The 24,403-nt window shown below is 45.8% G+C and overlaps 1 protein-coding gene across 1 annotated transcript in view; it reads right to left on the bottom strand.

Annotated features, from left to right (window-relative positions):
• Positions 1 to 24,403, bottom strand: part of CDCP2 (CUB domain containing protein 2) — a 109,901-nt gene that overhangs the window by 63,312 nt on the left and 22,186 nt on the right. Inside the window, exon 2 of the mRNA XM_069233360.1 lies at positions 6,282 to 6,629. Within this exon, the coding sequence (XP_069089461.1) occupies positions 6,282 to 6,629 (348 nt within the window). The remainder of the gene's footprint in view (positions 1 to 6,281; positions 6,630 to 24,403) is intronic.

Below are 24,403 nucleotides of genomic sequence, written 5' to 3'. Positions count from 1 at the left end.
GATGGTGGTGGGGGTGAGGATGGTGGTGGGGGTGAGGATGGTGGTGGGGGTGAGGGTGGGGGTGAGGATGGGGGTGGGGGTGAGGGTGGGGTTCGAGGATGGGGGTGAGGGTTGGGGTATGATTTGGCATGCAGGTGGGGGGGAAGCAGTATTGAAGCTTCAACTTACCAGAATCCATTCCTCCGCCGACTCCTGCGAGGCCGTCAGGATGCAGGATGTTCAAGACTTCCTCCTCCCATGTTGTAAATTGTGGGGGTTGAGGTGGGGGTCCTCCGCCAGTCTTCTGCACGGCGATGTTGTGCCTGGATACCATGGAACGCACCTTCCCCCGTAGGTCGTTCCATCGCTTCCTGATGTCTTCCCGATTTCTGGGGTGCTGTCCCACAGCGTTGACCCTGTCGACAATCCTCTGCCATAGCTCCGTCCTCCGGGCAATGCTGGTGTATTGGATCTGTGTGCCGAAGAGCTGGGGCTCTACCCGAACGATTTCCTCCACCATGACCCTGAGTTCTTCGTCTGAGAAGCGGGGGTGTCTTTGGGGTGCCATGGAGTGGTGTGTATGATGTGTGGGGTGGAGTATGTGTAGTTAAGTGTGTTGAGTGTGGTGGTGTGTGTTGTTTTGTGTGTGGATATTGTGTGGGTGATGGTGTAGTGTGCCTCTGTGTGATGGTGTTCTGTGATCGCTGCTGTGTCTCTCAGTGCTTCTTTTTGGATTTTGGTCGAAGGGGTTTGTGGGTGATGTGGGTGTGTGTTTTATATTGTATTGTGTGTGTGGGAGTGGTGTGTGTATGTGTATCAGGTGTGTGGAATTCAAATCGGCCAATGTGGCTGAGTTTTGTTCGTTTGTGTGTATTCTGACCGCGGCGGTGTGTACCGCCAATGGAAAACCGCGTTTGAAAGACCGCCGCGTGGATTCGTGGGTCGTAATGGCATGGGCGTATTTCTGTTGGCGTGACGGTGGAGGTTTGGTCACCTCCACTTTTCCGCCGACCGCTGGTCTGGCGGTCTGTTGTGGCTGTCGGATTTTCAGAGGTTTGGCTGCTGCGGGTCAGAATGACCGTGGCGGGTAACCGTGACCGCGGCGGAATTATGGAGGATTTCTGACCGGCGGTAGGCGCCTTTTACCGCCGAGGTCAGAATGACCCCCATTAACTCCACAATATCGACTAAAACCTTATCATTAAATTAAGTAAATGTGGAGTTAGAAAAAGTAAATATATGATTCCCTGAATATAAATACCTGGACAATGTAGTGGTAGTCGAGATACCATATTTTATATTTCTGTAAGTGTTGGAAATGGCCCTTTCTGCAGGGTCACCCCCAAACACTTTGACTTTTGCCCTCCACTTTTAGCTGAATTTGTTTTTGTTGGCCTTAGGACTCTGAGCACTTTACCACAGCTGACCAGTGCTAAAGTGCACATCTCTTACCTAAAACATGTTTTAATTGGTATATACCTCTTTGGCATATTGGGCTGGTAATGTACATGGTACTAGTGGGCCTACACTTATCTAGAACAGCGGTTCTTATCACCCACTGTATGTATACTTGATAATAACTGGCGCAATAGCATTAATGATATATTTATAGGATGAATGAAAGAAAACCACTGTTTTGATTCAGAAAACACAACCCCTTTGATAATTTAGTCAGAACTATATTCATATGACACAATATAAAAGTATCAAAACTTTGAAGTGCAGAAAAAATAAAGGAAGGTGTCCAAAACAAAATGGAACCCGCAAAACCATAGTTCAAAAATAAAAAAACATTCACCACATTTCAAATCCTGCTTTCCTATACTCTGAATACAAGGGACCTAAATTAATCATTTGTCCATGTACAAAAATCATACTCACAAGAGGCCTTGATACTGCTCAAAGTGCAAAACAGTAGATTAGTGATGGCAAGAGCAGAATATTGACTATACACTCTATGGTGACTTCACATAGAGTTGGTCCTTTTTTATCAGGTGGGTGTGCCTTCATGGTCATGTATGCATGGACTATCGATAGTTATACTACGGATGAGGCATACTTTACCCCTTTCTAACCTGTGTTCTTTGTTATAGGAGTCCTAACTATATGTTGGTCCTAATGAGACCCCTCATCCTTTAAGAGGGTTGAAACACCTTTGACAGTAATTAAGTGAATCTAACAATGTGACCCCTTGTAATTAATTCGGTTATGTATATGAACAATTGTTTAATTCCTCGACGGAATGTGTGGCTCGACGCCCCCAGAAAAGGGTTTGACACTGAAGCCTTCATCAACTGCACGGATGGGCACCAGAGCTTTTCCTCTATCCACTGGATTGATGATGTGAGGCACCTCCTTAATGCCTCGCATTGAGTTTTCGCCGTTGACCCTTGCTCCATTCAGGGTACTTTCTCAATGGGACCTATCTGAGTTCTGTAGCCGGCTTGCCCTCCATCGTGGTCGGCCTGAACTTTAGATTTACCCCGATCTAGCGTGATCTCAGATAACCTTTTTAGCGCTATTGACTTGTAAACACTATTTTTGATTTATTCTTTGACATTTCACATCTTGACTTCTACTGACTGTAATTTTGTCATTTTCGTCTTGTTTTACTCAGATAAATACTCTCTATTTTTCTAAACCTGAGTGACGTTTTTTGTGGTGTTTCATTGTGGTACTATGTGTGTGTGTTGAGCAAATACTTTTCACATTTCTTCTTAAGTTAAGCCTTCCTGCTCTGTGCCAAACGACCAGAGGGTGAGCACAGGCTAATTTAGAATATGTATCTGACTTACCCTGACCAGGATTGTGGACCCTACTTGTACAGGGTGCATACCTCTGCCAACAAGAGACCCAATTTCTAACAGTAAGCCGATATTAATGAACTTGATATTATGAAATACAACCCTTCCCAGACACACACAATTTGCATCAGCCCACAGACTGCTTTGGGGAAGAAGATTCACTTGTTTCCACATTCAGAAGCAAGTCACTATTTTGGTACTGTCTGGGTGTTTTTTGCCTTACTGGGTGACAGATCTAAGTTTAAAAAACATGAAAGAAGGAGGTTAATCAAATTTGGCAATGCCTGAAGTGTGGATGCTAGCTGGTTTGATCACTGTTACCGAAGTTCATGTGGAGTTTTGGTCAATGTCATTATTTGTTCGGGTCTGTACGATGTACTCTGTTCTGTTGTTACTATTGTATCCTCTGAGTGCTCTGCACTGCGTACTGTTTGTTATCGCTGTTTGCGCAGTGCACAAAATCAATAAAAGTCTGGTTGGTAAAAAATATATGTGTTTCACAGAACCACCACATATCAACATCAGGCAGAATAAAGGGCAAGCAGACTTCACAGGATATGAGGTTCCTGGTGTAGTTGGCAGATGGGGGATTGGAATCTGGGAGTGTAAAGACTAAGGGGCATATTTATGACCCCCTTTGCGTTACTCTTGCACCATGCAACATGGTGCAAGAGCGATGCAAATGAAAAATTATACTTATGAAGTCATGTAAAGCCTCTGTGCGTGGCCCTGAATGCCTTCGTAAAACTTGAGTAATTTAATTCAGCGCAAATCACTGCGTTGCATTCCTCTGCCCCAGAAAGCAGGGGCGGCACCTCCAGTAGGGCAGAGGAGTGTTATTCCTCTGCTAGTAGCTGCAGCTGCAAACCTTATACCAAAAACAATAATAAACTGTGCTTATTATCGTTTTTTGGTAAAAGGGAGCGCTCAGCACTCTCTCTCAGAGCGCATGTGTTTTTCACCGGCTGTCTCGGCTGGGCGCTCCCAGACAATCCTGACGCAGCTTTGAGCAGCTTCAGGATTGGTCGCAGGGCAGGCTGGGAGCCTGTGCCTGCAGCGAGGAGATGGAGGAGCGGAGCGGGTGAGACATTCTGGTAAGTGGTTTAAAAAAAATCTTTTGTAATTTCATTTTAATTCCCCCCCCTCCCGTGCCGCCCACCCCTTCTGCTTGCTGCGAGCCGCAACTTGCCAGAAAGGCGTTTCCATGGGTGTTCCAATGCAACATTCATGGATTAGGATGCATTCCCAGATTTACAAGAATAGGTAAACCTGGGAATGTGCCAAAAAGGTGCAAGGGTGCCTGCACTGGTGCCAGACTTCCCATTGTGCGCCAGTGCAGGGGAAAGGACAGCTTCCTACGGGTGTCTTACAAGTTCATTACCTTTGCTCCCTCCTTTGTGCTAATGTATTCCAGGCTCACCCATTCCTCTCCCTTCTACGTCATCAGAGTTGGTTCCTGTTCTTCATGGGCTTGACAAAGACTAAAGCTATAAGGAGGCAGGTGAGTTTAACTTGAAGTCAACCACCTCCTGACTGTGACTACTTGATGCACTCCTATCATTATTCCTATTGGGAGTTCCTCTCTCTCCTTATAGAAGTGTGGTCTGTGCTTCAGAGCAATATCTGTTCCAAGAGCACTGCGACTGAGACCTAGCCTCTGCAACTCTGGACCACTGATTTTCTCTCTCCCCTGTTCCTTTGCCCAGTGTCTCTGGTCGACACTGTGATTATCCGGGTCATCCCAGAGTTTAGGGATAGGTAGGGATTGGCTTCTGATCAAGCATCACTCCATTTCCCTGACAATATCATAATCTTTTTCAGGTCCTGATTTTGAAATACACCGCAATAACACCTGCTTTGAAACAGACTCTTTTTTGCTAGTTTCATAAATAAAGTATCTACTTTTTGTGATTCCGAGACATGAAACCCTCTTAGTGTATTCATAGTTATAGAGACAGATATTTATTTGAGATAACATTTGGAGAGGAATCTTAGCACATTCGTTTCTTAACTTCTGCAGGAATTCTTATGATGCGTGAATAATGTCCAGGTGATTTTACAACGTTATTGAGGAATAAATAATGACACTTGATGATAAGGATATAATATAACTAAAACCATGCAACTTCAAAAACATCTTAGTAAATATAACATAAAAAGTAGAACTACTAGATAGATTTAACCTATGTGTCTCATATTAATACAATTCATAAAATGGCAAAAAAGAACCAGCCTCTCAGAGATTCAGCTATATTTTTCGGGACATGAATTCTTTAGATTCTATGTGTAGAACTTTAGAAGTCATTATGTTTTATTTCATGCTTTCAATTTATGAACAGCGAGAACCCTCAGTAAGACGTCAAATGTATTCAAAACCGGTTGTCAACTTATCATAGATGATATTTTTTTGTTCTTAATACTCAAAAAGAGTTTCATGAAAGGATTTCAGCTATCCACCTACAGCAAAGACAGCTGCCCATCACAGAAGGTTGCATTTCAGAATATTTTTACACAGCACCTAGTAAATTATTCACTTTAGGGCTGTTATGGCAAGTTATCATAATCTGCTGCAGGCAAAATGAATACATGTCAAATTTGTCTTTTTGGAAGAGGTCACTGATCCTCAATCCCAGTCAATTTATGAAGTTAGGCCAAACCCTACCACTTTCTGCCCACCCTGTAAAATACCTGATTACACACAAGAATGAAGAATGCCACAGCAAGATAACCATTACCTGTCCAATTGTCACTGACCATCGGACTCTCCTTGGTTGCCCTTTGGCAAAGGTTCAACTTTCAAGACTTTCTACATCATCCACAGTGAAAGCCCATGATCCATTCAAGTCAAGTTACACGTAACAACCCGTGCTAGAGTGACATGAGCTGGCCCCTCGTTTTGGAATCTCTCCTGTCAAATACAAGAAACATCCAAGGCCAACTGGAACTCAGGAAGGCAGAGAAGACATTGCTCTTACCGAGGTGATCGCACAATGAGACACGTGCCATCACTAGGAAGGCACAAACGAAAGAAAACTCAGGATGCTAAGCCGAAACTGGAAAAAAGTCACCCTGAGTGATGGTTGGCACAACTACATGCTCAGCTATCTATCAGGCTTGTTCGCTCATCCATGCATAAGCTCAGCTAAACGTTCACAGCTACCATCAAAGGAGCAGCCTACTGTGAAAGCAAAAACCAAAACACTTCTCATATAGTCCACAATTCTAAACATCCCCATAGAGTCACATATTACCCATCTGCAAATGCGCTTCATTTCCTTATCGGGGTATGAAACACCATGTGAATGCATTTACAATACCATTCTGTACAGATTCATCAATATGCATATGGATTATGTATGAAATATTTGTACTTAGGCAACCTACTATTAATTGATGACTTGGATCAGATTTGTTTAGCGGGTCCAGTTGCAAAACATTACTCTATTGACAAGTCAGCATGAAAAACGTTATTAATGATGTACATAAATCAGATCTCACCTTTTCTGTAGACAGCAGAAAAGCCTTTACTCGCAACATGCTTGTCAGAGTGAAAAATGATGGACATGACGTGCCACGAGGACGTGAACTGAGGTGGTAAACTTGTACCACAAAACTTTCCCAGGAGATTGCCTTCATCTTCAGAAATCCCGTTGTACACTTTGACGTAGTCAAAGTCGCAGGCGTCATGGAACTCTAGCTCAAAGTGGTGAAATGTCAGCAGGACAGATGATCCCTCAGGAACTACTATCAGCCACATGCAATCCGTGTCGTAAGGATAAAGTCCCGGAAAATTAGGACTGGAGAAGTTGCCTGATGGTGCTGAAAGGACTCCGCCACATTTGACACCTATGATTGACAAATGCAAACCAATGATCAGGAAGCTAATCAAACAGGCATGATAATTGTAAATCAGTTCGGAAAGGTTGACTTGCAAAACACTGATGTGTTTAAAAGGTGCATAGTTACACTCCATCATCAAGCTGATGCTGTTCAGAATCTGTTGAGGGACTCAAAAAGCAGACACGAGGGTATGGTTATGGTTAACCGCCGGAAGAGTGCACTTCTAGGCACTGTCCTAAATGGACAGTGCCTCAATTCAAAGCTTAGTTGTTCAAGCTTGACACATCAGTGCACCTCACAGGAGTCAATGGCTGTTTCAATAACCCTAAAACATTGCTATTGCATCTTAAAAAAACCTGATTCACGAAAACAGACATGATGTATGACTCTCTTCTATTACACTTCCATCTATCCTTGTTACTTCTCTTGAGTGTATTCACTAACCGCCCCTTCCCAAAAATGTGTAACGTATGACAATCTTGAGGTTGCTAAATCTAGGGAGTTTGCTAAAAACACCGCAACTACTGTTGGCTTGACCTCGAGCTTGTAAATCTAAAGAATGTGCTGGTCATACGCCAGGTGAGGGCATGGAAATGTATACGTTTTAAGTTACGTGTAATCATCTTTTCTTCTCTCACTCAAAAATAATTTTTGTAATGACCTTTCTTTGTTAACTCTTCCTGTGAAAACTAGGATGATTGGTGCTCCTTCCCATGTTTTCTGTCGCAGTTACATCCGGAGCTTCTTGCTGTGACTTGTGTGCAAATATGTTCGAAAATGCAGTTAGAAGTTATTGTGAATGTTGAAGGTTGCTGTGTACCACCCGTGTATGGGATTTCCCTTTGCACTACAATGACACACACCTGGAGAAACTGACAGGAAACCTAAGAATGCTTAACTCCATGAGAAGTGTTAAAATTCTGGGGGCCAATGTGATGGTTTTGTGTTTGATGTTATTTTCAAAGAAAGTATAGTGTGTGCCTGTTGACTCAGGTGCCGGCCTGTGGCAAGGGGTAGACAATGAGACAGAGGAGGACTCAGACGCCAGCGGTGATTGCACAAGAAGAAGTTGATTCCATGCGGAATGACCCACGACCACAACAGCAGCGTCCGGCTCCTGGAACAACGGCCAACTGACAATGCTGTGACCGAAGCTCCAGAACCCAGAGTAAGCCACCAATGAACACAGGTTCCATACATGGAATACAGAGGTAAGATAGAAAGCAATACAAAACATACATACCTAGACATCAATATTTAGGCATAATATAATTATTACATCACCTCCCTCCTTTACGAAAACGAAGAAGAAAAAAAAACAGAATTCTAAACAAGAATAAAATCACGAATTTTGGAAGGTAAGTTGACAGTTCTAGAACTGCGAGTAGTTACAGGTTTTGATATGGACTCAGTGATATCCCAATTCACTGGTTTTGATATGGACTCAGTGATATCTGAATTCACATCACAAGTTGAATTATGTTGTGGTTCAAATTCACCATCAGTTTGCATTTTACCAGAAGAATTTCCACCAAGCAAATCATTTACACCACACAAATTGTCACCTGAATGTTTTTAACCATTATGGGCCTCATTCTGACCCTGGCGGACGGCGGAGGCCGTCCGCCAGGGTACCGCCGCTGAATGACCGCACCGCGGTCAAAAGACCGCGGCGGCCATTCAGACATTTCCTCTGGGCCGGCGGGCGCTCTCCAAAAGAGCGCCCGCCGGCCCAGAGGAAATGCCCCTGCAACGAGGACGCCGGCTCAGAATTGAGCCGGCGTAGTTGCAGGGGTGCGACGGGTGCAGTTGCACCCGTCGCGTATTTCAGTGTCTGCTTAGCAGACACTGAAATACTTTTCGAGGCCCTCTTACGGGGGCCCCGCGGCACCCCCTACCGCCATCCTGTTCCTGGCGGGCGAACCGCCAAGAACAGGATGGCGGTAGGAGGTGTCAGAATCCCCCATGGCGGCGCAGCAAGCTGCGCCGCCATGGGGGATTCTAAGGGCAGCGGTAAACCGGCGGGAGACCGCCGGTTTGCCTCTTCTGACCGCGGCCGAACCGCCGCGGTCAGAATGCCCTGCGGAGCACCGCCGGCCTGTCGGCGGTGCTCCCGCCGACCCTGGCCCCGGCGGTCTTAGACCGCCGGGGTCAGAATGACCCCCTATTTGTCAACATAGAAGTGTCTGAGTTTTCAATAGAAGGTTCAGGATCATTCTCAGTTTCTACAAATACAGAATTTCCAACCTCAGTTGATAACATAGAACTTTCAGCATTCTTTAAGCGTTACGTGTCTTTGAACATTTTTACTTGTTCATCATTAATAGAAATAACACATTCTTATTCCACCACCCTTTACCTTCTAGGTAAACAGAAGCCTTTGTGGACTTGATAATTTTTTAAGGTAATGAAACCTTAGATTCACCCTTACACACTCTAAAAAGTTTCCTGATCAGAACCCAATCGTTTGCAAACAACTCAACTTGTTTGGCATTACTCCTATAATCATAGTTACTTTTCTGCTTTAGCTGTTTACTAACAACTCTACTTGTTAAAGCACAGTCATCATACAAAACTGTCGAAATGTGCTTTCCTTGCAAAGTACGAAACATCCATCTTGGTGGAAGTTTGGTTCTGGGATCTCTTCCCCTAAGTAAACTAAAAGGAGTGACTCCAGTAGTAGTATGAGGGGTGGTTAAATACGCCCGAACTTTTTGTTGCAAAAATCCTGCAACATCAGAGTTAGATGCGGAAGCAGTCTGAATTCTGTCTTTGAAAATACGATTAACCTTTTCTACTAAACCATTTGAATACGGACTGTGCAAAGCTACCTTAAGATGTGTGATATCATGGAGAGTCATAAAGTCACACATTTTCTTTGATACAAAATGCGTACCATTGTCAGTGACCACAGTATTAACTGGGCCTTCCAATCTAAACATTTTGCTTAGAAAACTAATTACAATGTCAGAACCCGCACTGGGAACAAAGGAATAATATATCAACTTCTAAAAATAATCAACAACAACTATGAGATACCTCTTATTCCCTCGGTAAAAGATGAAAGGATCCAGAAAAATCCAAGGCTATTTTTTCCCAGGGTTTCTCTGGAAAAGGGACAGGATATAATGGTTTAGTGACTGTTTTCTAGTGTTTGTCCGAGACTGTGCATTCAGGACACTTATTGATGAAACTCGCAACTTGTTTGTCTAATCCCGGCCACCAATACAACAACTTTAACTTCTTAGTGGTCACCGAGATCCCCAAATGACCTTCATGGGCCAAAGTGATGATTTTGTTCCTAAGTTCAGTAGGTGGAACTACAAGATCAACCCTTAAGCAAATATTATTTTCACATGATAGTTCTTTGGCTACTTGCACAAAACACCTGAGCTCACCCGATAACTTCTTTTCAGGTGACCATTTTGTTTTCAAAAAATACTAAAACTTTGGACAACACCTCATCATTGGACATTGATGTCACCCACTCCTGTTCAGTGCTATCATTGTTGTGATCAGTATATAAATCACAACTGATGCCCCATATATATATTTTGAACTTCTGAACAACCCACACACACGCCAAAGCTTCTCTCTCAATATTACTGTAATGGTTTCTGCCTCAGTCAAGGTCCTAGAAGCAAAAGCTTCCGTATTTTCACAACCATTAACCCACTGACCAAAAACTGCACTAATCCCTTTCAAACTGGCATCAACCATAATAAACTGTTTTCCTGATGAATCAAATGCCTGTAAAGCTGGAGCATTAATAACTAAATTATTTACTTTTTCAAAAACAGCATTGAAGTTCTCACTCCATCCAATTTGATTCCCTTCTTAAAAAAAGGTCTCAATGGCTGTACCTCCATGGCATACCCTGGAACAAACCTGGCGTAATACTCACAGGAACCCTAGAAACGATCTTAAAGCATCTTTATCAGTGGGAGGGCACGCTTTTCTTACTGCATCCAAATTGCTAAATTTAGGTTTAATTCCCTCCCCGGAAATGATGTGACCCAGATATTCAATCCCCGTCACCATCAGCTTGCATTTACTAGGCTTAACCGACATACCTTTATTCTTTAGAATAAGAAATACATTATTGAAAACCTCCATGGGCTTTTCCTTTGTTTCTGTGTGAATTAATATGTCATCTTGGAAAGCCTGCACTTGCGGTATGTCATAAAGTAACTTATCCATGAATTTTTGAAAAACACTTGCCACTGAAGCAAGTCCAAACGGCAAACGCAATTATTTGAAGGCTCCAAACAGAGTTACAAATGTGGTTATATTCTGAGAATCTTCACTTAAAGGAATTTGGTGGTATGCAGAATGGAGATCAATAGTCAAAAAAAATTTGAACAACCCACGTTTGTGATCATTTCTTGGAAATGTAGAAGAGGATGACAATCTACTAATATATTCTGATTGTCAGATCTCCACAAATCCACACATAATCTTAATTCACGATTTTGTTTTTGGTGATCACAATGGGAGAAACCCATTCTGATGAGTCAGTTGAAGTAAATATACCTTTAGATTGTAATTTATGTAGTAAAATCTTTAAATCTGTGTTGATGCTTAACGGAACTGGCCTAACTTTGTGTACCACAGGAATTGCACCTTTCTTTAACTTAATGCAGTGTTCAAAACCACGCACAGTACCCACTTGGTCTCTAAAAACTTCAGGAAACAAAGTGACCATGCAATCCATAACATTATTAGGCATAGTTACATTTGCAATATGATCACACAATACCAAATCTGGCAAATCACCAAAGACAACAGGAACTTCATGTCCAGGTCAGAGAATGATTCCTAGGCGTGCCAAATCCTTCCATCCTACAATGTCTCACCCTTTAACTGCAACATATATCTTCGTAAAAATGGATCTTCCTAAACACTGCAAATTGGACCAAAAATAACCTAACAAATCTATGTCATGGTCACTAAACGCCCTAGGGCTGATATCCATAGCTTGTAAATCAATGGTATCTTGCCACAATTTAAAGAAGGTATGATCAGCTAAAATGGTGATGGGAGCCCCTGAATCAACTAAAACAGAAATGTTTTCATTACGGATAAGCACATCACATATGGCACCCTTAATGACCTTCTCAGGTTTACCACAAGATTCATCAGGAAGATCAACAGATAATAAAACATTTGAAAACTGATTAGAACATTGCACAATTTCATCATTCACATCCACATTTCTGATCTTCCTTTGTTAGAAATGCCTTTGTTAGCAATATGTGTTAGACACACGCTTTGAAAATGACCCATTTTATGACAAAAGTTGCATTTTTTACCAATTGCAGGACAAGAAAGATCATTTCCTAGATGGAGTTTAGAACCACAATGGAAACACATCCGTGAATGTTTTCCTACCTGTCCACAATAGGTTTTACTTAGTTTTCCTTGTTTATTATTCACAGGTCATACTTCTCCATCGTTAACCACACAATCTAAGGTAGTGCTTTGGTTAGCTAAAACCTAGAAGTAGTTATCGACCTTTCAATTCCCTTCGCTAAGTCAATAACTTCTTCAAGAGTTGGATTACAGCAAGCGCAAAGTCTCTCTTGCATTTTTTTATGAAAACATTAGAAAACAAATTGATCACGTATATAAATAATTTACATATGGCAAAATTAAATCTTTCTAATAATACACTAGATTCATCAGAATATTGCTTCCTCATTCTTTCTTTTCCTTCAATGTAGCTGTTCCACAACACATCACCACTTCCTGGTGGAGAAATCACCGGTAAGTTGTCAAACACGCGTTGACCTGTGACACCAAGATGATTAAAAAGCAAGGCCATCTTCCTATTGGGAGAAAAGTCATTTGCGTCGATAGCTGTAAGGTAATTTCCAGAAATGCGAAACCACTCAGTCCATTTAATATCAGACTTTCCAGCTTTCCGTAAAAATGCTGGCGGTTGAATGATGCCTTGACTGGCTGCCATAACTGTCAATACATTAAGGCCCTTATTATGAACACAGCGGTAAACACAGCACCGCCGGCGGTAACAACCGCCAACAGACATAAGGTCCGAACCGCCAAATAATGAACCAACTGAAAAACAGGCATCCTGAAAACCACTCACTGCCAGCAGAGGAGTGCCGACAACGACGGCAGAGGCCACCCACAGGCCGACGGAAAGGCCCTACCCGCCCATCAAATAATGAAGCACTAGACCGCCATCAGTTCCAGGGCGGGAACCACCGCCATGCAAAGCCAGGCGGAAACAGACCAAATATAAGGAAACACTCACCGGAGGCTCACACAACACGCCGAAGCAGACATGGAGAGAGAGTTGCAGATCATGCCAGCCCTGCTCCTTGCTATATACCTTCACGACCAAGACCGCCGACGAAGACGTTAAGTACTGCAACTTACTAAACAAAGGAAGAAAGGGCACAGTCGCAAACCCACTCACTCCACCCACCCTGCAACGCTCCCACAACTCTTCACAGCAGCACAAGCCATACACCCCACAGCAAGAGGTACTTACCAGACACAAGGCAAATCCAACCTGCCCAAAGTACATACATGTGCCCAACACCCTCAAACACTGAAACAAGAGACCACGGATCCAGGGTGTGCCTTAAACAGCACAGGCCACACAGGCCGTTATTCTGCTCAATGAGCAACAGAAGTGCATAGAAGGCCAATGGCAAGTCCATAGTCCAAGAAGTCCGATGGGCCACAATGGCACCAACTTGACTCCCACAAGTGCTACGGTACTCCGCCTCATAGGGGCAACAATTGGGCATCCAGGCGCCTCAGGGAACAGGGGCAAGGGGTGGTGGGGGTGGGGACGTACGACTGGGAGGGGTAGGCTTAGATTTACGTTTGGAAGGTGGAGTGGGCTTGGGTTTTTTGCTTGCAGCTGGTGGAGCAGACTTGGCCTGAGCTGCGGCAGATGTTCATGGGCCAGCACGGGGTCTCTTCCTCACAGGGGAGGTAGCATGGGAATGGGAAGGGTGGACACGATCGGGCTGTGACATGAGAGGAGTGGACAGGGCAAGGAGGTGAGCCCGTTTAGGGACGGGACTGGGTGGACAAGTGGGTTCAAAAAGGTCAACATGGGATAGGAAAAGTTTCTTAGGGGCAATTGGGGTGGACCTGGAGGAAGGGGTGGGAGATGAGGTAGAGGGAGCGGTCATGACAGGTGTAGGTGTGCGTGACGTGGGTGCAGGTGACTGGACAGTATGCTGAGGTGTGGTGGATGTGTGTTGGGTGGGTGTTTTGGAGCATTTGAGTGTCTTGGGAGGAGGGGGGGTTGACACAGTGGGACAAGACAGGCTGCAAGTGTAAATGGATGTTGTCTGGGGTCTGCAAGTCTGGTGAGTGTGCTGCATGTGTCAACTAAAGTCGTTCTGGTGAGTGCAGGTGTGGTGTTTGGGGTGCATGAATGGATGTGTGTTATTGTGGTGACTGCAGGAATAGGGTCAGCAACATTGAATGAGGGCACAGTGCCTGGGGGTGTGCATGTACAGGGGACAGACAGGGAGGCGGAAGAGGTGGACACACGGGGGGAAGTGGATGTTGGTGTGTGTGCATGTGTATGTTGGCTGTGTGTATGCTTGTGGGGAGAGGTGTGGTGCTTGTGTTTTGAAGTGTGCTTCTTGTGTGTTGAGGTGTGTGCCTGCATGTCAGAATGTGTGCTTTGGACGGGTGAAGGGAGTGGGGTGCTGGAAGGGGTTAGAGGGGGGGACGGAATGACCAGGGACACTGGCTGCCGACCAAGAGGAGGCCAGAGCCTGAAAAGATCTCTGTAGGCCAGACACTGCACCATGAATGCCATCCAGATAGGCATTGGTCTGCTGCACCTCTGATGCTAGCCCCTGGATGGCACTGACGATGGTTGTCTGCCCTACAGAGATGGTTCTCAGGAGGTCAATAGCCTCCTCTGTGAGGGCAGCAGGGCTGACTGGGGCAGGGGAGGAGGTGCTTGGGGTGAAGGAGACGCCACCCTTCTGGGTGAGCGGGAACGGGCAACTCGGTGGAGAGCAACTGGGAGGGCGGTGATGGTATGGGGGGTGGCAGAAGATGACACAGTAGGGGTGAGCCCACTAGGGTCCGTCACTGCCAGGAAGCTCCCATCGGAGGAGGTATCAGAGTCAGTACCTCCAGTGGAAGTTGCCTCCCCGTGGTAATCCCCTCGCCCTCCAACCCACTGGTCCCCTTGGTGTCGGATAACTTTGCCTCCGAGGATCCATGGGCCGCTGCCTCCCCACTCGCCAGTGCCTCAGCTCCCTCGCCAGATGATGCTGATGTACACGGACAACACAAGAGAACAGGGATGGGGAGACAAAACAGGAGAGACCCTTGTAAATAGCTGAATGGAGGTACATAAGTGGTTCACACATACACCCACCCAGAACATATTCAACCAGGCAGCACCTACCGCTATACACATGGCTATGCCCCTGACTACTGGCCACAACCCTGCTCTACAGCCATTCCCCACAGAACTTAAGAACCTGACGTACCACAGAATTGACCCTTACACCACTACGCCCCACGGGGGCCATTATGTAGATGGACATCAGTCAGAGTCCCTGCCACTAGACAGCATAAATACAAACGCACACACACATCCATCAAGGAGCAAAAATATGGTATATGTACTCACCCCCTTGTGACTGCTGTGCAGCCTTCAAGCGCCCATCCAGGTACGCCACTGCCAAGATGCGTTGCATAAGGGGGGTCAGTGCCCGACGGGCACCCCTTCCTCATAGGGAGGACTTCCCCAGCTGGGCCTCACAGATCTTCCTTGCCCAGCGCCGCAGGTCCTCCCACCTCTTCCTGCAGTGGGTGCTCCACCGGTTGTAGACCCCCAGGGTCTGCACCTCCTTGGCGATGGCATGACAAAGTCCCCTCTTCTGGTGGACGCTTACCTATAAGGAACACACAGAAAAAGTAACACTGAGGTCAGACAATGGCCAATAATATACAGCTGGCTATACGTCCACTATGGGACGGACATTTCAAACAGCCTAACAGCACACACACATGCTGCGTGTCAGGAACCCTGGACTATACAGTGTCACACGTGCACACATTTATGCAGCCATCAACCACCATTTCACACATCCATGCCCTGCAATCCTCCTACTCACCTGTACCTCTGGCCGACCGTAGAGCTTGGCGTACAAGGGCAGGACCCCGTCCACGAGCTTCTCCAATAACTCGTTGGTGAAGGCCGGGGCCCTTTCCCCTGCAACACGTGCCATTTCCATGACTACAGGCAAGACACAGCAGTACACTGAGTGGAGTATGTGCATGCACGAGATCAGGGAGTCAAGGGAAGTTGGGGTGATGAGTTCTCATATGCACTGCAGCGGTGTGCACCGTCACTGCCGGCGGCGATCATGATTTGCTAAGAATGCCCATTGACAACCATGTTAACCAATGAATTTGTGCACAGCGGTAAACACCGCCTTACGCTATTACGTCAACCGCTAGCGGTATGAGGTCACTTCCACCATGATACTTCTGGATTACAGGGGGCAGACATTTTGGCCCTAACTACGCAGTTGTAAAACCCTCATCAGCACTCTGCAGGCCCTATTGTCCCCTAAACACCCTTAGGCATGGAACAATATACATGACCTCACCTGACCAGTCCTGATATATCATTGTGGTCATGTTGCTGTAATGTCACACATACTAAGCATTTGTGTCAACGACAATCATGCCATCAGTGCTGAATGATAAACAATGAGTGCAGATGTATGTGTGATCCTCACACATGTTTTCAACTCCTCCTAGGTACAGAGCCTTGTGGCGAGGGAGGGCCCCATCAGTGTACAGACCACTTGTTGATTTGCGGACCATGGTGGAGTGTCACATCATTATCAATTACAGACTCATTCATGCTACTATTGATGAACTTTGTGCATTACTGGATCCAGCAATAAGACTAGCTAATCGTAATCAGCATGCCATCCCTACTGAGGTGCAAGTGCTCTCGGCACTCCATTTCCTGGCCACGGGCTCAGTTCAAGTGACAGTGGGCCAATGTTTAGCATTATACTATCCAGATTCCTGAATGCATTTGTATGACACCTGCAGTCCTATGTGAGGTTTCCCCAAAGTGCTGACCTCCCTGCCATCAAGTCGGACTTCTATGCCTTTGCCAACATACCCCATGTGATAGGTGCCATCGATGGCACCCACATAGCTATCATCCCCCCAAGAGTCAGTGAATAGGTGTACAGAAACAGGATGAACTTTCATTCCATGAACATTCAATTGGTGTGTACTACAGACCAGTACATCTCACATGTGAATGCCATGTTCCCTGGATCAGTCCATGATTCCTTTGTGCTAAGGAACAGTAGTGTGCCACACAAGATGGAACAACTACAAGAGGACAGAGGGTGGATCATAGGTAGGTGTTTCTGACACTTATTACCACATAGCAGACAGCCAGGCTGTCTGCCTCTGAGGCTTGTCATGGACAGTCCTGTTTTGCACCATTTTCTAGGTGATTCTGGCTACCCCAACTTGTGTTTTCTCCTGACACCAGTGAGGAATCCTGGAACAGATGCTGAGAGGAATTACAATGAGGCCCATGGATGTACTAGGAGGGTGATGGAGCACACAATAGGTCTCCTGAAGGCTAGATTTTGTTGTCTACATATCTGTGGTATTCCCTGGCCTATGGGCCTGAAAAGGTGTGTAAAATAGTGGTGGCCTGCTGCATGCCGCACAACGTGGCTGTGAGGAATTCAATCACCCTCTTGGAGGGGGAGGGTGCTGTATATCCAGACCAGCTTCCTCAGAGAGGGGATGAGAGTGATGGTGATGATGAGGAGGGGGAAGATATAAATTCCAGGACCCAACTGATACAACTCTACTTGCAGTAACTATGTGGGACTATTGGATGAGATTGCTGTCTGTGCAGCATACTGTCAGTGTGTCTTTTCATCTGGGGGGGTTGGGTCAATAGTCATTGCCACTGTGACCAGGTCTGCTTAGGACAGGTAACATTATAGTATGATACTTCAACACATCCGTAGGCACAACAACATGTTATGCGTGTAGTGCATTTCCTGCTGCTCAGATAATAATAAATAAGTTATAATACAGATGCATCCATACTTCACTTTGTTTAAACATAATGACAGGAGACATTGTAATAGGTGAAATGGTGTTTTATTTGGTGCAGGGATTAAATTGTGCAGGTTACAGTGATAGGAGTGGGCTACTGGTGGTTGTACAATATGGCAACATGGTTGCAGCATTTGTTGTCAGTAGTGGTAGGTCCATCTATGTTTACAAGAGTTTGTTGTTGTTTTCACACGGTTGGGTCGTTGATTCAGTGGGGCACTTGGAGGACAGTTATTGCCAGAGTCACTTCTTTGAGGGGGCCTTGGTCTTTGGAGGTGTTCCAGTGCCATATCTGGGCCTGAGGGTCCATTTGGGTGCCTGGTGTTGGCCTGTACGGGTTGAGATGGATGTCCCCTGTGTGTCCTGAGAGGGTGGAACATGAGCAGTTGCTGCTGATGCTGTTGTTGTCTGGTCTGTATCTGGCCTGTGGTAGGGGCTTCCTGGTGTGTGTAGGCCTCAGGCTGTGTTGGGACAAGGTGCAGCAGCGCACCTGCTATGGTGGCCATTGTGGCATTGTGCAGTTTCCACTGCTCCATAGCCTCTTGGTGGTGTGCTAGCTGCATCCTTTGACTCTGCTCCAGGGTGGATACTATATGGGCCAATCTGTCCTGGGTATGTTGATATGCTCCCAGGACCTCAAAGGTCATGTCCTGGGCTGCTGCATCAATCCTGTGGCCTCCCCCCTGGGCCACTGATACCCTCCCACTGGGCCTAGCGCCCTGTGCCTGTGGCCCTGCACAGGTTTGGCGGTACCACTTGTACTGGGGCCATCGTCTTCCTGCCTGTTGGTAGGGGGTGACTATGGCCTCTGTCCATGTGTTCCACCAGTCTGTGGCCTGGATACACAGGTGTGGGGACGGTTGCCCTGGCCTGATGTTGTTGGCTGGGTGGTAGGGGTGTCAGTGGTGTCCTGGGGGGGGGTTGCTGGATGATGACAGTTGAGGACTGTGTGAGGGGCCAGGGTGATCGTCAATGTCCAGGGTTCCATCTCCATTGTCCTGGGAGGTGCCTCTGTCTCCATGTGGGGCGCTGCCACTCCTTGTCCTGTCCTTCAGGGTGGCAAGGGTGGTGGTGCCTGTTGGGGGGAATGGACATGTCTGTTTCACTTGCATGATCGGGTGGGGTGCACAGGACTGGGCAGTTTTATGCAGGTTTTCACACTTTGGGGCCATGCAGGGTGCTTTTGTGAGGTTAGCATTGCATTTTGCTTTGGATGTGGAGGTGCATTGTGGGTGCTGTAGACCATTGTGATTCCTTGCAGGAGTGGGTGGATGTGCACAAGGGGAGGGATGTGAGCCTGTTAGTGGATTTGTGGGCATGCAGGGGGAATGGATGTAGTGATTGTGGCCTGGGTGGGGTAGTGGTCCTGGTGGGTGTTGGAGGGGTAGGGTGGTGCATGCTTTCCGGGTGTGATGGCTATGGAGTAAATGTAGATGACTTACTCAAGTCCATTCCTCCAGTGAGTCCAGTGAGTCCCTCAGGGTGTAGGATGGCCAGTACCTTTCCCTCCCAGTCAGTGTAGTCGGGTGGTGTGGGTGGAGGTCCTCCCCCATGCTTCTGGACTGCAATGTGGTGCCTGGATGCCATGGACCTGACCTTCCCACGCAGGTCGTTCCATCTCTTGCGGATGTCATCCCTAGTGTGTGGATGGTGTCCCACTGCATTGACCTTGTTGACTTTTGTCTGCCATAGCTTCATCTTCCTGGCGATGGGTGTGTGGTGGACCTGTGACCCGAATAGATGTGGCTCAACCTTCAATATCTTGTCCACCATGGTCCTCAGCTCCCTTTCTGTGAAACGTGGGTGTTTGGGGGGTGCTATGGTGTGTTTTGTGAATGGTGTCTTGTGTGGATCTAGATGAGGGTGCTCTTGTGTGGTTGGGTGTGTGAGTCGTGTGATGTGGCGTTCACTGTCTGCCTGTAGTGTTGTCCTTCTCCTATTGGCGATGCAAAGGATTGTGGGGTGTGTCTGTGAGTGTTTTATAGTGTTGTGGATGTGTGTCAAGTGTGTGGGTTTCAAAATTGCCAATGTATGCATTTCTTACTGTTGGGTCCACCTGCTGCCGGTGGTGGTCTGTACCGCCAATGGTCGTTCGGCTTCCACTGACCGCTGCGGTGATTTATGCTTCATTATTTGGTGGGCGGGGAGTTTGTGTGCTCGGCGGTGGCGGGGTGGGAGGTCCAGCATTTCCACCAACAAGGTCCTGGAGGTGACTGGTGGCAGGGAGATTTTTGTTGGTTTCTGATTTTTTCATCATTCTGTGGCGGGTTTCTGTTCACCGCCAATGGTTCTGTTCGCCGTTGCCACAGCGGTCAATGGTGTTTACCGCCGTGTTCATAAAGAGGGCCTAAATGGTGAACAAAATAAAATGTTTGACAAAGTATATCTGTAAAAATTCAAAAACGATCCCAAAATACTTGTTCTCTTCCTCTGATGTAATCCAGCTATACAGAAAAAATAATCGCATAACTAGTGTTGTATAAGATATTCAAAACAACACTGCTCAGGAAGCTCTTTAAAATGTCTGCCGGCAAAAAGAAAAAAATTGATATATTTTTTGCTTGTGGTAGCCAGAGAAACGCTTAGTAGATGGTGACTCGCAGATATACAGTCGTCAAAATGGCTTCCAGCAAAGCTTCTGGTAACCAGGGAAACATTAAATGCTGAGGATTGCCGGGTAGCGTTATTCCCGGGTAACCAAGACAATGCTACTGAGGAAGCGATCGCGTCGCACACGCGTATCCCAGCATGAGCAGCGTGCACAAGCGGCCTCAATAAGTGTGCCTCACGGCCCCAAAGTACAGTCATAGCTACCAGAGTGTCTCGCGGACCTAACGTATGGCCGAAGCTACCAGCGGCCCAAAACACAGTGGCAGCAAAAGGAAAAACAAACAATCCTTGAACAGGACAGCTAACCAAAAGACACTGGTCTCCACAAGATTGTAGGCACAGGGAAAACATCAATCGCTGGAACAAAATGTGTTGGTGGGCCCCTCCTCATCTGCGGCAAGCACCAGCCCCACTCCTGGTACCAAATTGTGGCAAGGGATATACGATGAGACAGAGGAGGACTCAGACGCCAGCAGTGATTGAACAAGAAGAAGTTTATTCCATGCGGAAGGACCCACAACCACAACAGCAGTATCCGGCTCCTGGAACAACCGCCAAGTGACAATGCCGTGACCGAAGCTCCAGAATCAGGCACCACTGAACACAGGTTCCATAAATGGAATACAAAGGTAAGATACAAAGCAATACAAACATACAGACCTTGATATTGATAATAAGGCATAGTATAATTATTACAAGGCCACAACTCTTTTATAGTCCATTTGCCTATGTAATAGTTTTCTCCAGGGTACTCAAATATCATCAATTGCCTACTGCCTCATTCTCTACAAAAGGCATTCAATGCAAACAATGACTTCTTGGTACTGTGTGACTTCCTATAACTGTGATTTTGTCCTGGTGCATTAAGGCTCTTAATAGTCCAAATAAAATCAGTAAGGATGTTGGATTTTCAAAGTGTTTTGAACAGGGCCCAAAATTATATTATATCTAAATTATGAATATAGTCCCTGTATTTCCTCAACCCTTTTGAGTATTTAACTCTTATTATCATCAGAAAGATAGGCAAACTTATCTGTTGATATTCAGAAAAGCAACATCCTATGACCTATAGCGTGCTTTGTAGGGTAAAATTGTCAACAGTTAGAGCCCTGACCAGTGTTTCAAACAGATACTACAAACGAGACGTCTATAAACAGGTTTGTACAGGCTCTCTGTAAGAAACTGGGTTTGTTGGTCGAGGGGGTGAAACGTCTTTAAATTAACCTGTGCTTAACCTTGTGGTAGCTTAGCACAAATGCAGTCAGGCTTACCTTAGAGGCAATGTGTAAAGTATTTATGCAGCACACAAACAGTAATAAATTGAAAACACAATCTCGTAGCAATTCAAAAGAATAGAATATATTTTAATAAATTATTTCAGACCAAATTGACAAAATTCCATTCAGTAGAACTAGACATATGCAATTTTCAAGATGTAGATAAAAGTAGCACCAAAAGGCGAATAGTGCCAGCTAAGGGTATCTGGTTGCGGTGGACCAGGACTAAGTCACAAGTTCAGGCCTACTGTGAAGGAGCACCGACTTGGCACAGGGCCAAGTTTGGCCCGCTGAGGATTGCACCATGCACCATAGCTTTGTGAGGCTTTGTGTCATCCAATGAGGGTTCCGATGAAGCTATGCAGTGAGGCTTCGTATCATTCTGAGTTGGGTCTGAAGAGCTGTACAGCAAGGCTTTGCAGGGCTTTGTGTCACTCTGTTTTTGATCTGATGACGCTGCAACTGTGTGGTGAGGCTTTGCATTGATCAGGGTCAATTCCAATGAGGCTGGCAGCTGTGCAGCGAGGGTTTGGGTCGCTCAGCATGAATTCTGATGAAGCTTGCAGATGTGCGGCGAGGCTTGGCATGACTTCATGCCAGATTTGGTGAAACCTTAAGTTAGGCCTTTGGGAGCTCTCTCTGGTGACAGGCAATGGCCAAGAACATGGGGAGGCACCACTTGGGAATTAAGAGTCACTTGAGAAGAAGCCAGCAGGGCTCAGGCAGGTCCAGTGCAGCAGGTCAGCTGGACGATTTCTTGAATCCCTTGTAGTTCAGAACAGGCAGTCAGTCAGCTGACCCTTGGAGTCACTCAGGTAGCCTCCAATAAAGGGAGCAGGTTCAGTCTTCCTTCTCAGACAGCAGGGCAGTTGTTTTGGCAGCAGCGCATCCTTCTTCTGTAATATACACAGGTCCAAGAGTTTTTCTGAAGAGTGGATCAGAGGGTCCAATATTTATACCTAGAGTTAGCTTTCAAATGGGAGAAACACCTAGACTTCCCCCACATTTGGTTCTGGAATTTCCTTCCTTCGCCTGTCCTGGATCCAAGGGGCCTGGGGTGACAATAGACTAGTGCGAAGGTCTTTGTGGTGTGCTTAGACAGTGTCTTTGAAGTGCATGTGTGGTAGATGACAGCTCCACCCCTCCTATCTACTCAAGATCGTCCATGCTGCCAACACCCAGTCTCCTCTTTGTGACTGGTTTGCAGTGGTAAAGTGTACAGAGTCCTAAAAGCAAACACAAATGTGTCCAGAAAAACAGCAGGATTAAGGCAAAAAGTTTGGGGATGACCCTGCAGAGAGGGCCAATTCCAATGATCACAAACTGGATCCTGTGGAAAAGTCAGAAATGTAACTCTGACCAACAAGTTCCACAATTTAACCACTAGACTGAATTACTTCCAAGTCCATGTGGAAATAGGATGTCAGCTTTGTTGAGGTGGTAAGTGTGCTTTGAACATTCTAAATCTTTACTCACACACTCACAAACCTTTGTAGGTGTGGATGTACACTATAGGAGGAAAGAAGGCTCTTGTTGCTCTTTTTCGGCAGGGATTGTAATTTAGCAGTGAATATACTTTTAGGCGGACGTTTGAAAGCAGTTCAAACATTATATCTCTCACAGTGCATAATCTGCAGTGGTTTATACAAATAGCCATACCATGGTGGCTGCCAATTAGGTTTCTAAAAGAGTTTGTAGAAGACAATGGCACGCCTAGGGGTGAGGGTGATACTAGCAGGGGATGATGAAACCTTCACACAGATTGCAAACTCAAGGTTCCTCTCCATGAACTCCACCTATGGCAGCTTACCCACAAAATTTTAAAAGTGGGAGGTTGTGATGCACACATACATTATCTATTTAAGGGTCAGGTTAAAGTAGTCAAGCTTTAGTTTCCAAGATCCATTTGAAGGGAAAAAAATACAAAGTGAGATCAAGCAATTACTCTTCTCTTGAACATCTTACGGGCTAGCATAGTTAAGCCCCATTGGTCCTATCAAAGTATAATGCAATCCATCTTGCAGACCAATCCCACGCTCTAGCAATGAGGATTTCAGGACATGTTGGCAATTAGCCCAATTGAACTTCAACAAAACTCCATTCCAGTAAAAGTCATACCCACCACCAGCCAAGAAAGAAGTGAAGTGATGGCTTTTTTCCAGGGTGTTCCTGTTATAGCCCTTAGTGCTATTCTTTTAACCAGACTTTGTTTAAAAGTGATTGTGGTTTGAGGTGCCCATAGCTCTACTAGGAACCAGAAACAGCTTGGAAAAAAATAGTGTGCCAGCTCCATGTTGCATGGAGAAAAGGAGAATAGTGATCCAGACTTCCCACAAACATATTTTGGGGAAATGGTTTGAAACAGTGCATTTTACAGCTCACAGTTTAGTTAATTGGTGTGTCATAGAATGGAGTGACATGAAGTGGAGTGTAATGCCATAGTGTAAGTAAATTGGAGTGGGATCTCATACAGCTGTGTACAGAAACGTTTTGTATAGTGAAATAGAGTTTTGGACAATGAAGTGTACAGGCATAAAGTGGAGTATAGAGTTGGGAAGTGGCATGTATGGGGATAGAGTGTAGAAGAGTGTTGTGGTGTGCCATAAAGTGTAGTAGACCTTTATAGAGTGGAGATCTGAAGAGTGGAGGAGAGTATTGTACAGTGGAGTACCATATAGTGGCATGGAGTACACTGTAGTAACATACAGCAGATTACCGTACAGTGGAGAAATCAAATCCCGTACAGTTCATTACCACACAGTGGAG

This window comes from Pleurodeles waltl, chromosome 4_2, assembly GCF_031143425.1.
Source record: "Pleurodeles waltl isolate 20211129_DDA chromosome 4_2, aPleWal1.hap1.20221129, whole genome shotgun sequence".
NCBI lineage: Eukaryota > Metazoa > Chordata > Amphibia > Caudata > Salamandridae > Pleurodeles > Pleurodeles waltl.
This window is presented reverse-complemented; position numbering and strand designations above follow the sequence as displayed.